The sequence below is a fragment of the Marmota marmota genome, unplaced genomic scaffold, assembly GCF_001458135.2.
Source record: "Marmota marmota marmota unplaced genomic scaffold, marMar, whole genome shotgun sequence".
NCBI lineage: Eukaryota > Metazoa > Chordata > Mammalia > Rodentia > Sciuridae > Marmota > Marmota marmota.
In genome coordinates, this window is record NW_026000020.1 from 8,537,522 (window position 1) to 8,551,495 (window position 13,974).

Sequence of the window (13,974 nt, forward strand, 5' to 3'; positions counted from 1 at the left end):
CGGCGAGGGATCTGGGTAAATCCCACCTTCACTTTCGCGCGGTCCTGGAGAAGCCAGATTTAGTGTAGTGTGTCCTTGACCTTGGCCCTTTCCAGGTGTTTGCAGCAGTTTGCACTTTCCTTAGGATCGCACTGGGCTTTCCCCTTCCAGGAGGAAGCCCGGGCCGGAGGTGCTGTTCCCATATCATGTGGACTCCGAGTGCTGATTTTGTACTTGGGGTTATAATGCAATGCTACGTTATCTTCTTGCTCAGATTGTTCCAGTTTGGCCGTTGGAAACTCCTTCAGGGCCATGGTGGTGCACGCCTGTAAGCCCAGCAACTCGGAGGCTGAGGCAGGAGATTTCCAAGTTGGAGGCCAGCCTCAGCAACTTAGCGAGGCCCTAAGAAACTTAGTGAGACCCTGTCTGAAAAGAAAAAGGAAAAAAGGGCTGAGGATGTGGTTTAGTGGTAGAGCACTTGCAGGTTCTATCCCTGGTACTATCAGAAAGAACTGCTTGCGTGGGCTCATCCCTTGGATGCGCCGTCGAGTGGTACATACCCGGTCTGGGTGATTTCCCTCTGCTCCTGCCCTGACCGAGAGCCACCCTTATTCCACGCAGTCCTGGTTCCTTTTGTTGGAGGGTGGTTTTAAAAACCAAGATCCATTTCTCAGGTGTCTCTCACCTCTGAAGTGACAGACTCTTCTTCCTTTGGCTCGGCGTCTTCCCTCCCTTTAGTTACAGGGCCTGTGTTTACTTAGCAATTCTCTGGGAACCCATCAGTTGTTGCTGGTAGCAGAGGCTTCACGGCAGAAGCTCATCTGAAATGCTGACCCTGTGCTCTCACCTTGCTCTTCCTGGTATTCTGAAATGTCCCCCACAGAGTGACATGGGTACAGTGGAACCGGCTGACCCACCTCAGAACCCACTCTTCTTGGTGCTAGGACAGCGAGTCTGCCCTCTCCCCGCAGTATTGAAAATCTGATCAACGCTGCCTCCTCCCCAGTCAGAGTCTGGAGGGGAAGGAGCTGCCTTTGGGGTGCCGGGCTGCCTGCTCTGGGACCAGGGGCTTTTCTGTGTTCGTGGTTTGGTCGTCTGCAGTCTGCACACCTTCTCACTGAACTCTGTGCTTTGGGCTTGAAGCGGTGAACCGAGAAATGGTTGAGTGCTGAGCCCAGGATTCTGGTAGGAGTGGCCCGTCCGTCCCCTACTCCAGGTTTCATGGTGCCTTCCCACTGCAGGTCTGACGGAGATGGCGGTCTTCAGTTGCGAGGCCCACAACGACAAAGGGCTGACTGTGTCCGAGGGCGTGCAGATCAACATCAAAGGTGAGTGGGCTTGGGGCTGGGATGCCCGGGGTGAGCTCCTGTAGACAGCTGCTCCCGTCCAGCCCTGGCTTTCCACTGACTTTCTTTATGGCCTCGGACAAGTCACTTCACCTTTGTGGCTTCAGCATTTGGTTCTGAAAAACGGAGATAATTACAGAACCTAGGCTTAATGATCTAATGCAAATAAAGGGCTCACACAGTCCTAGCACAGCCAGGCGCGGTGGCACACGCCTGTAACTCAGCAGCTGGGGAGGCTGAGGCAGTAGGATCGTGAGTTCAGAGGCAGCCTCAGCAACTTGGCCCTAAGCAACTCAGCGAGACACTGTGTCTAAATAAAAAATGAAAAGAGCTGGGGATGTGGCTCGGTGGTTAAGTGCTCTGGGTTCAATCTCTGGCATTAAATAGTAATAATGATGATACCTGGCACATAAGCCTTTGGTAAACACAGCAGCTCTGACATGTTCACCTTTGAGACGAGTAGCTCCTTCCTCCACCTCCACCCTGAGCTTCTCCCAGCAACTTTGAAGAGCCCTGGAGGAGGGATTGCTTGAGGGGTCAATCCAGGGAGTAGGCTCTGTCCTTTCTGGGCCACCTGGGCCTGACACAAGTGTCCCCAGCTGCTGACTTAGTGGGAGGAGCCGGGAGGAAAGAGCAGGTCACAGTCTGTCTTCTGCGGGGACCCAGCTCCTGCTCCTCCTCCTCCTCTCCCTGCTTCCCGTGAGCTTGGATTTCAGTGGGCTGAGTGTCCTGCACTGGGAATGACAGTGACAGAAGCAGGCTGGGGGGACCTTCCAACCCTCCACGTGGCCTCCCTCCTCTGGAACCCAAGGGTGTGGTAACCAGAGGTGTTGGAACCTGAAACTGAAAGGAATGGTCACCCTAAAGCCACCCTGTCTCTTCTCACCTCTTCTTCCTTACTCTTAGAATCCAAGCACCCCTTGTGTTTTGCCATCTGATCTTAATTTAGATATATATTATAACACATATTATAATAATGTTATATATCATATGCATAATGTATTATAAATCATATGCATAAAATATATTATAATTTATATAATAAATACTGTGTATTCATATAATATATGGAATAACAACTTATTATTAATCATGTTATTAATTTTAATATAAAATTAATACATCTCTATTACTAATTATATTACTAATATTATTAATAAATAACATAAATTACATAAATGCATCATATGTTGCATACTACATATACATATATTATATAATTTGGATACATCGCATACACTGGAGAGGTAATATTGGGACCATGTTTCTTTCATCTTATCCTTGGGGAAACAATGCAGGAAAGAAGCAGCTTGTTTGAGCTGATGCTGGTCGAGGTTGGCACACAGGGGAGGGGTGCAAAACTACAAAAGAAACTCTTCTTCTCTTTTGCTGATTTTAGTTTCAGCAGGTCGTCTGTCTGGACAAAGGCTGTGAAAGTGCCATGTTATTTTTTTTGTTGTTGTTGTTTATTTGTTTTGTTTTTGGAACCAGGGATTGAACTCAGGGGCACTTGGCCACTGAGCCACATCCCCAGCCCTATTTTGTATTTTAGTTAGAGACAGGGTCTCACTGAGTTAGTTGCTTAGCGCCTCACTTTTGCTGAGGCTGGCTTTGAACTCACAATCCTGTCTCAGCCTCCCAAGCAGCTGGGATTACAGGTGTGTGCCAATGCACCCAGCTTTGAAAGGGCGGTTTCTAAAAGTTCACTGGAACTTTTTTAAAAGTGAGCAAACCCAAAGTGATCCCTGGAGGAAGGGTTTAACTTCCTTCCTTTTTTACAAGTCCCATTATGACAGTTCCAAAAGATATGTTGGGAATTTCAGAAATCTGTGAGTGGGTGTAAATTTGTAAAGAATCTTGTTTCCCAAACTTGTGTTTGGGGCTTTCAAAAAATTTATTTTAAAATTTATGTCAGAGAAACCAAGACTTCCTTCTTCTAAATTGTTATTGCTATGAAGCCAGGCACAGTGGTATTTCCCCGTAATGCTAGCTCTCTGGAAGCTGAGGCAGGAGGATTGCAAGTTCAAGGCCAGCCTCAGCAACTTAGTAAGATCCTGCCTCAAAAATGTATATCTGTATAAAGAAAGTGCCGGAGACGTAGTTCTGGGGTAAAGCTCCCTGGGTTCAATTCCTGGCACCTCCCGCAAAGTGTTATTGCTGGAATGAATGTGGTCAGATTTGGATCTAGAAGAGGCAGGTCCATCTGGGCAGATCTAGATCATCTTAATGGTTCCCTGCTGAACATGGCCCAGGCCACCCCCTGCTGTCCTTTGTCATTCCTTCCTTCCCCACCTAGCTCAGGCCACACATGTGACCTTGTCTTGCCCCACCCCAGCCTCACGGAGCAGGTGTTCCCTGTCCCCATTTACACAGAGGGGACTGTGTGTAGAGCAGGCATGTCACAGTGCCCAGGCCATGCCTGGGTAGGTGGTAGACTAGCCTCCCGGGCCCGTGGGTGCTCCTGCCTGTCTGCCTACGTCACTCACAGTAGGCCTCCCTCGTCCTGGCCGAGGACACAAGCTCTGGGGTCGTGCAGTCCTGAGCTCAGAGCCTTCTATTGCTTATAACCCCTCTGTAACCTGTGGCAAGTTTTAACTTCTCTGTGCAGCTTCCTCATCTGCAGGAAGGGACTGTAAAGCCACCTCTCTAATAGGGTTTTTAGCAACAATCAAATGACACAAAATGGCCTATGGTAAGCACACAAGAATGCTGGTCATCGTCGTCTTGTATTAGATTAAATTTTACTGACAATTAAATTCAATGTGAAAAGACGAGATGCCCCAAGCTTTCAAATCCCCCCTGGATTGTCACTGAGATAGCCCTCCCTGTCCCACAGGGGACCCAGGTGGCTGCAGGCATACTATGGCATGAACCCCTCCCCCAGCAGAAGCAGTTGCCCTGTCCTCTGATTCTCACCTCTGGCCTAGTGGAAAGCTGATCCCCTACACAGGCACACGTGACACACACGCACACGCGCGCGCGCGCACACACACACACACACACACACATGCACACGGACACATATGCACACGGACACATGCACACAGACACACATGCACACACACACACCACACGAACACACACGCACACGGACCCACACACACAGCCCTGTGCGACCCTCTTGTCTACTCACAGGGCCCTCTTGTCATTGGTGGTTGCAGTCAGCTTTTGTGTTGTTGGGACCAAAATGCCCGACAAGAGCGACTTAGGAGAGGAGTAGTTTTTTGGGGACTCAGTTCTGGAGGTCTCAGTGCCTAGATGGCCCCAGGTGACACAGCACAGCATGGTGGAAGGGTGTGGTGGACAGAGAGCTCAGATCACGGCCACCAGGAGAGAGAGAGCTCTGCTCACCAGGGACAAAAATATAAACCCCAAAGACATGTGACCTGCCTTCTCCAGCTGCACCCTACCGGCTGCAGTTACCACCCAATTAACCCAGGTCACTGGATTAATCCACTGGTTAGGTTCCGGCTCTCACGATCTAATCATTTCGCCTCTGACTATCCCCACAGTGCTTCACACTTGAGTTTCCTTGGGATCCCTCATATTCCAACCATCATGGTGCCAATGTGGGCCTCCCTACGGGGCTGTGCACTTCACAAAGGCAGGGCTGTGGCTCTCGTCCCTGTTCACCGCACCAGTGTCCAGCCAAGTGGCCTCACAAGCAGTGTCAAGAATACGCACTCTGGGCTGGGGATGTGGCTCAAGCGGTAGCGCTGTAAGGGTCCCACGAAACGTCGGAGAAAGAGACCACCAAGTGACCACTCATGCAATGGGCAGAAGGGGGATTTATTGAACCAGCATGCTGGGGCTCCATGCCCACTCAAGAAGGGAAAGCAGCCCAGAGCCCCGAGCAGGGGCTGAGCACTGCTTAAGTACACTTTTTGGGGAGGGCAGAGGGCTTTGTATACATCAGAACAAATCATCATGAGGCGCGGGAAAATTGAACAACAACTCCTAAACCTGATTAGTTCATTCATTGGCGGGAACAGGTCAGGCTGGAGTGATAGGTCATTCCTAAGGACAGTACACATTCAAACTGATTGGTTCATGCCCTGCAAGGCCTGCGTGCAACCACACAGACCCCTTCAGTTATTAAACAACCAGACAATCAGGGGAACTGTTTACTGGGCGGTTCTAAGCATTGTCTTAACAGCTACCGAAATTTCAGGTTTTGCAGGTAACATAGAAACCTAACAATACCTCCTTTACATTTTAACTCAGACCTTGAAGCTTAGAAACTTTTACAACACCCGGTCTTTTACCCTTTAACTTTTACGCTTTAACTTCAATTTCTTTTACCCTTACAGCGCGCTTGCCTGGCATGCGTGTGGCCCGGGTTCGATCCTCAGCACCACATACAAACAAAGATGTTGTGTCCGCCGAAAACTAAAAATAAATAATTAAATAAATATATTTAAAAAAAAAAAAGAATACGCACTCAGTGAAGGACGGGAAGCCCTCCATGTGGCTCCTCAGGGATGAGAAAAGTGGCCGAGTCCCACTTCCCAGGCACAGGCAGAGCCCTCCTGTTGCTGGAAGGACGTTGCCCTACAGTCCAGCTGGCTCCTCTTGGAAACGGGGTCCTTGTGCTGATCGCAAGACACAAAGTGGTGAAGCGCATTTGTTCAGTGGCTTTGGCCTCCAGGGCTCATGACTATGCTTGTGCCTTTGTGTTTCCCTAGCAATTCCCTCCCCGCCAAAAGAAGTCCGCATCAACAAGAGCACGGCTCACAGCGTTCTCGTCTCCTGGGTCCCAGGTTTTGACGGATACTCTCCATTCAGGAATTGCAGCATCCAGGTAAACCTCCCAGAGGGCCCTGCAGGGCTTACTGCACGTCCTGCCTCCTGAGCCCCGCTCTGCCAGCTTCCCTCACGGGGTCCAGATGCCTCGACTCCCCCACTAGTGTCCACCACCCTCTGTCCACCATGTGCTTCCTTCTCTTTCACTGCCCAGCACCCAACCAGAAGAAGGCTTGTTTCCAAGAGAGAACATCATGAGACCAGGGAAAATTCTTTTTTTTTTTTTTTTTTAGTACCTGGAATTGAACCCAAGAATGCTTTACTATTACTGAGCCACATCTCCAGTCCTTTTTTATTTATTTATTTTTTTATTTAGAAACAGGGTATCGATGAGTTCCTTAGGGCCTCACTAAGTTACTGAGGCTGACCTTGAACTTGCTATCCTTCTTCCTCAGCCTCCCGAGTCTCTGGGATTACAGGCTTTTGCTACCTCACCCAGTGAGGATTCATTTTTGATTACATAAACACATTCCTGATGAGAGAAGACCCAGTGGGACTCCTCCTGGGCTGGAGATGTGAAGGACCAATGGGCCAGCAGCACACAGGTCACCCGTTGCAGTTAAAAGTAGCACCTAGGCAGTGTCTCCCTGGGGACCCTGGGGATTACAGGCCTTGGTGACTCTTGAGCCATTTTTAACCACTACTTAGAACTGGCATGAAAAAAAAAGAGTACTGTTAGAAATATAGGCTGACCGTCCTAAAATGGTACCTTGTCCTGATGTAAGCCCTGCTCCTGGGCATTCCTTTCACGAAAATGGAAACAGTGGCATTAACACTACTGTTTACTGAGTGGCCACAATGGCCCAGGGACTTTGCAGACGCCTGGCTAGAAATACAGAGCGCTTCAGGGTCCGAGTCCTCGCACAGCCTCTGCGCGGCAGAACTGAGTGGCACCCCGGGCAGCTGTGACACCCAGAGCAGAGCTGGGACCTCTCTGCTCCAAAGCCCGGGGAGCATCTGTGTGGAGCAGGTCACCAAGCATCAGGGTCATCTGCTGATCACGAGAGCGCATTCTGCTGTGCATGTCACCCATGGGACAGGGACGGTCCTGTCTCCTAAATGCCTTGTTTATTACTTAAAAAGTCTCACCCTCACATAGGCCAGACTGCCAAGTCAGGGAAGTGGCTTCTGAAGAATGTTGTCAACCAGGTGTTTTTGATAGCAAACAATTAATTTCTCTGCCCTTAGTGCCTCCTACTCTATCTAACAGCTGTTCCTTCTCTGAGGAATAAAAATAAACATTATCCCTAAAAATAACCTTCGCCCTATCCCACCATTCCAAGCCTGGCTTAATTTTTTTTTTTTTTTAGATTGATTAAGAATTTTTGTTGTCAAAACAAAACTTTAAAAATTTCAGTAGAAAATTTAGGTTCATATATTTTGGCTTTGTTGAAGAGTAGACAACATTTTTTTTAAAATGTGTCAATTAGATTCAATTAGCATTGTTCAAAATTATTAATACATTTCCCATATTAAATTTAAGAACATTTTTCAACAAAAGAAATCTAAAAAAATAATAAAAAGACAAATTACAAGTGGGAGAAGATATTCCCAACAATTACAGAGTAATAATATCAGAAGATTTAAAAACTAAAGACGGACCAGTAAGAAATGCAAGATTGACTCAACTGAAAAATTGTGGCAAATATAGACGAGGCCTTGTACTGAATAAAAATAAAACATAAGAATAAAATTATTGGAAATCAGCAAAAATTTTAATATGACACAAATATCATTTACATCCATTCTACTGACAAAGACTATGTGATAATACCAAATGTTAGGAGGGATGTGGCCATGGAGAAGCTCTTATACATAAAAGTATAAATAAGTACAAATATTTTCAAGAGTTTAACATTATCACCTATCCTGGCTTAATTTTCATCCACCTTTTTTTTTTTTTTTTTTGTAAACCTCCCAGGTTTACACGCTATCAACAGGGATAGCCTTTTTTTGTGTGTGTGTGGCAGAAGGAATTGAACCCATGGCCTCATGCAAGCACTCTACCACAAAGCTACATCCCCAGCCAATAGCCACCTTTCTTTAAACACTTTTTTTTTTGAGGTTTATTTCATATTCTGTAACAGTTACCCATCTAAAGCATACAGTCCAATGGTTTTGAGTATATTCCCAACCACACCACCATCTAATTGTGTCTATAGTCACAAGAGCTTTTCATTCAGCTTTTTATGCTTTCTTATGATAGCTCTTTTTGATTTTGGTTATTAGCATCTTGCTGGCTTAATGAGTTGGGAAGTATGCCTTATTCTTCAATTTCTTGAATATTTAAATCTTTTAAAAATTTCTCATGAATCCATCAGCAAAGGCCAGCTGGTCCCTGGTTTTCTTTCTGGGAAGATTTTTAATATTAGTTCAGTGTTTTTACTTGGTGTAGGTCTACTCAGATTTCTATTTCTTCTTGAGTCAGTTTTGATAGTCTGTGTGTTTCTAGGAATTCAGTCATTTCATCTAAGTTTTCTAATTGTTGGTCTACCATTATTCATAATATGCCATTATAATCCTTTTAAATTTTTTGAGGTTCATAGTAATGTCCTTCCTTTCATTCCTGATTTTAGTAATTTGCATCTTCCCTTTCTCATTTTTCTTAATCAGTCTAGCTAAAGATTTGCCAGTTTTGTTGATCTTTTTTGAACAACCAACTTTGTTTCTTTGAAATTTTTTCTATTATTTTTCTGACCTCCATCGTATTCCTTTTTGCCTTAGTCTTCAATTTCTTCTGTTTGCTCCAGTTTAATTTTCTCTTTATTTTCTAATTTCCTGAGGTAGACCATTAGGTAATTGATGGGAGATTTCTTTTAAAGTAGAGGCATATATGCTATGCATTTCCCTCTCAGCACTGCATTAGCTGCATCACATAAAGTTACTTTTTATTGTGTTTTGAGTCATCTCAAGTTTTTTGTTTTTGTCTTTTTCCCTGGAATTTCATCTTAGTCCTCTTGGTTATAGGAGTATGTTGTTTAATTTCCACGTAGTTGTAAAAATTTCACATTTTTTTTCTTTTGCTGATATCTAATGGAATAACATCGTGTCTGGAGAATATACTTATTATGATTTCAATAATTTTAAATTTGTTAAGGAGACTGTTTGAGAGGCACTCGAGAAGAATGTGTATTTGGCTGTAGTTGGTGGAGTGTTCTACACGTGGCGGATCTAGTTGGTTGGTGGTCTCGTTGGTCTTCTGTTCTCTTGTTGCTCTTCTGCCTAGTAAGCCTATCTGTAACTGGAAGTGGAAGATTGAGGTCTCAAATTTTATGAAGGGGGGACCCCTGGGGATGGAACCCTGGGCCTCACGCATGCTGAGCACTTGCATGCTCTGCTGCTGAGCTGCTCCCCCAGCCCCTCAAGTTTTATTTTTGAGTTGTCCATTTCTCCCTTTAGTTCTATCAGTTTTCTCATCATGTGTTTTAGGGCTCTATTATTAGGAACATGCAGAGCATGTTTCCCTAGAAGTCGACATTTTTCATTTATAACGTCAGTGACATGTGGACCAGCCCTTTTCAAATGGGCCCCACTAAACTGGGGTTGCCTTCTCTCCCGAGGGCTGTTAACTTGAGGGGGGCTCTGAGGAAGACCCTCCCCACACCTTGGGGAGGGGGTGCCAGGGTAGATGTGAGGTGGGGAGGGATGGCTGGAAGGACTGGGAGCACCAGGCACCCCTGAAAGTGGGAGATGGTCACAGACAAGCCTCCCCTGCTCTGTCTGTGCCGTGGCTTTTGTACCGTGAAACGTCACCCTAGGACAGCCCGAGGCCAGGCCCTTTGCCCATCTTGGATCCTGTCCTCCTTTCCTCTCCACTGGGACTGCTAGACTTAGCACACAGGAACACAGGACACAGTGCTCTGTGATTTACCTGTACTAAAAATTATTTGAAATTCATATTGAACCAAGTGTCCTTTTTTCCCTTAGCAGGTCTGGGTTAGTGGGGTGGGCCCCAGGAGTTACCCTTGTACCTTTTGCTGATGAAGAGTGAATCCCCATTCCTGAAACCACCAAGTATGGCTCTGTGCTTTGCTATAATTTTAAACTCTGACTTGGTAACAAATGAATGTTCTGGACGAGATTCAGGTCCACACACTAGTGGGACACACCCTTCTGCTTCCTTTGGTCCTGACGTTAGGCCCTTCCGTCACCCATTTTTGGGCCACATGCTCCATGTCTAATTTTAGCTCTGGCACCTACTCCTTGCCGCTCCAGGCCCTCTCCCCAGGGCCCACAAGAAGGACCTTCCAGAAGCTCGGCTTCTTCCAGGGACGTGCTGTAGGAGTGTGGGTGCCTGGAGATGCTCCACCTGTGGCTCTGGAAACCTGGTGGGGACAGAGCCAGCCTCGTCCTCATGGCTGGTCACAGGAAGGAGTGTGTACTCCAGTGCAAGAAAACAAAGAGTCACTTCTGCCGCCCAAGATAAGCACAGGGCCCTGTTTCTCCACTGGTGGCTCCTCGGAACAACTGGTACCTTCCTGTCCCCCACAGGATCTGAGTCAGAGGTGGAGCTCGGCCCCCACCCCCTCACAGCACCCACCAGGGGATGTAGAGTTCCAAAATGGTCATTTCTGGCCTGCTGCCCTACACTGCAACCCGTATCCTGAAATTACAGCACCGTGCATTCCCATCCCATAATTGCATGCCCGTTATGGAGTGGAGATTTTTTTTTTTCCCAAATTGCTTTTAGTTTTACATGGTACTGTCTGTCTTTTCAGATTTTATAAGTATCATGTTGTAGAACAAAAACATGCAGTGGGAGAAAAAGAAATCTCCTATCACCCCAACCCCAAACAGGAGGTGTGCTTGAGGGAAAGAGGTAGCTTTGGCCCAGGACTGGAGTTTTTCTGGGTCTCTTGCTGTGCACACAGACGTTTAGAGAGGGGTGTGGGGAGGCTTGTGGAGTGTGTGCGGGTAGGGATGAGGAAATCCATGTTTAAAGGAGATTTGGAAAAAACTTCTGGATGAAATGTAAATGGTCCTCTGCTGTATTTCCCCCTCAAAATGCCATAAAATTTGCATTACCTGTGTGTGCTTGTGGAGTTGAGTTTCTATTTGAGTGCAGAGGGGAAAGAAGAAAGGGCACACTGCTGAAATTAGCTTCAAGGCAAGAGTGTGGATTCTCAGGCTACGTCATATAAAGAACATAAATTTCAAAAAGTGAAGCCAACAAATCCATCTACCCAGAGGAAGATCTGGAAAGCATTGTCTTTAAAGGGCCACAGGGTAAATATTTTAGGCTGTGCCAGTCATATGCAGGGTCCTGCCTGTGTTGCAGAGTCTGTGAAACATCTGTAAGATGAGATCAGGAATCGGGGTGGGGCCAGGCATGGGGCAGAGAGACACGCCTGTAATCCCAGCAACCTGGGAGGCTGAGGAAGGATGATCACAAATTCAAAGCCAGCCTCAGCAACTTAGCAATGCCCTAAGCATCTTAGCGAGACCTTGTCTCAAAATGGACAATAAAAAGGGCTGGGGATGTGGCTCAGTGATTAAGCATCCCTGGGTTTAATCCCCAGTACCAAAAAAAAAAATTTTAATAATAATGATAATAATAATAGAATGGGTCTGGGATGGGCTGGGGTTGTGGCTCAGTGGTAGAGCAGTTGCCTAGCATGTGTGAGGCCCTGGGTTCGATCCTCAGCACCACATAGAAATAAATAAATTAAATAAAGGATTGTGTCCAACTACAACTAAAATATAAATGTTAAAAAAAAAGAAGTGGGTCTGGGGGAGGAGGGGCTACCTTATTTTATTTTCTAGTATAATGTGGGCTAAAACCATTATATAATTATACTTAGTTGCTTTGTTAACTGCCACAGTGAGAATCTTTTTTTTTTTTTTTTAAAGAGAGAGAGAGAGAATTTTTTTAATATTTATTTTTCAGTTCTCGGCGGACACAACATCTTTGTTTGTATGTGGTGCTGAGGATCGAACCCGGGCCGCACGCATGCCAGGCGAGCGCGCTACCGCTTAAGCCACATCCCCAGCCCAGTGAGAATCTTTAGGATAGGCATTTCCCACCATCCCCAATGGCTGCCCCAGTAGCTTGAGCAATAGTGGGAGAAGTCGTGTGTGCCCTGAGAGGAAGCAGATCTGTCCCCGTCCAGGTGCAGAGGAAGGGCCACGTGCAGAGGATGGCATTTGTGCCAGGTTGAGCATTCCCACCCTCTGACTAACGCTGGTCCGTACCTTCATTTCATTCAGGTCAAGGAAGTTGACCCGCTGAGTAACGGCTTGCTCATGACCTTTTACACCTCAGCCACCCCACATCTGTATCAGATCGAGCAGCTGCAAGCCCTGGCTAATTACAGCGTCGGTGTGTCCTGCATGAACGAGATAGGCTGGTCGGCAGCGAGCCCTTGGGTTCTGGCCAGCACCACCGAAGGAGGTAATTCCTGGGACTCACAGTGGACACTCCCGGGGTGTGTGATCACTCAGACCTTTTCCGGGGCCTGGTTTTCAGTGTTCACTTTAAAAGGGGTTAGGGAAAACATCCATGCTAACCTCTGGTAGTGTTTTCTTTTACACAGGAAGATAATGCACACTTTTAAAACCAGTGTCATTTTAAATTAAAATATAATACACAAAAGTTATTATTCATAGCATTAAACTCAAGAAACAGTGACCTGGGTCTGGCTAACATTTGCCCAGCACCCATGAGGTGCTGGGAGCCCGAAGGTGCTTTCCAGGCTGTTCTGTGTGAGGGCCTCCCCCAGCCGCGGGCACTAGGCACTATCTTTACCTAGGTACTGTTCCTAGGTACTATCTTTACCTAGGTACTGTTCCTAGGTATTATCTTTACCTAGGTACTGTACCTAGGTACTGTCCTTACACTTTAAAGACTCTTCTCTGTGTCGCTTTTGATTTTAGATTTCTTTCCCTTACTGTGAACAAGGGAATGGCCGTGGCAGCTCTCTTTCCGGTCACATAGTTTCTGTTGTCCCCAGTTCAGGGTCCTCACCTCACCTACACAGGCTCTTCCCCGCCCTGTGTCCCTCCCTGTACAGTCAGCGTCACAGTCAATACAGATGGAGAGACAGGTCTGGATCTGAAATTTTGAGGGCTTGAGGACGGGGGGATTGAGCTAAATTAGAAATCAGTGCCACAACCAGGCACCGTGGTGCACACCTGTTATGCCAGCAGCTCAGGAGGCTGAGGCAGGAGGATCACAAGTTCAAAGCCAGCCTCAGCAATTTAGCAAGGCCCTAAGCAACTTGGAGACCCTTCGTCTGCTCATCTTGGTAACCATGTTGCTCTCACAGCAGGGAGTGACCTATAAATGACAACCAGATCCAGTTAGCTGACCTTGGTTTTCAACCTGTATTCCTACTGATTTTTTTTCCTACCTGTTGTATCGACACCTGTTTCATAAGGTGGCATATACTTTGTTTTTACATATATTTTACATGTATGTTTGAGTAGATGTGCACAAGTACAGAATACACATTGCTTTTATGGGGGAGTAGAGATTGAACCCAGGGCCTCACACATGCTAAGCAGGTGGTCTACCACCAAGCTCCACCCCAACCCCCCCACACTGCGTTTTAATCCTTTCACAGTCTCTGCCTCTAAATTGGGGCATTTATTCCATTCAAGTGTGGCACTGCCATTTGAGTCGGGTGGACGGAGGTACATCACATTTTCTCTGTTCTTTGTGTATTTGTTTTCCTGTTCTTCCTTCTTTGGGGTTAGTCAAATATTTATCTCCATTGTTGATTTTTGGGCCTTAACTCTTTCTCTGTTCTTTGTTGTTGTTAGGAACAGGTTTTACTTTATTTTTGTTTGTTCTTTTTAGTTATACATGACAGTGGAGTCTATTTTGATCACATACACAAAGAACAGA

General features: G+C 46.4%; 1 protein-coding gene across 1 annotated transcript in view; it reads left to right on the forward strand.

Moving 5' to 3' along the window:
• Positions 1-13,974, forward strand: part of Mertk (MER proto-oncogene, tyrosine kinase) — an 81,252-nt gene that overhangs the window by 28,938 nt on the left and 38,340 nt on the right. The window contains exons 5-7 of the mRNA XM_015499633.1: positions 1,221-1,307; positions 6,011-6,126; positions 12,336-12,519. Coding sequence (XP_015355119.1) covers positions 1,221-1,307; positions 6,011-6,126; positions 12,336-12,519 — 387 coding nt within the window. The remainder of the gene's footprint in view (positions 1-1,220; positions 1,308-6,010; positions 6,127-12,335; positions 12,520-13,974) is intronic.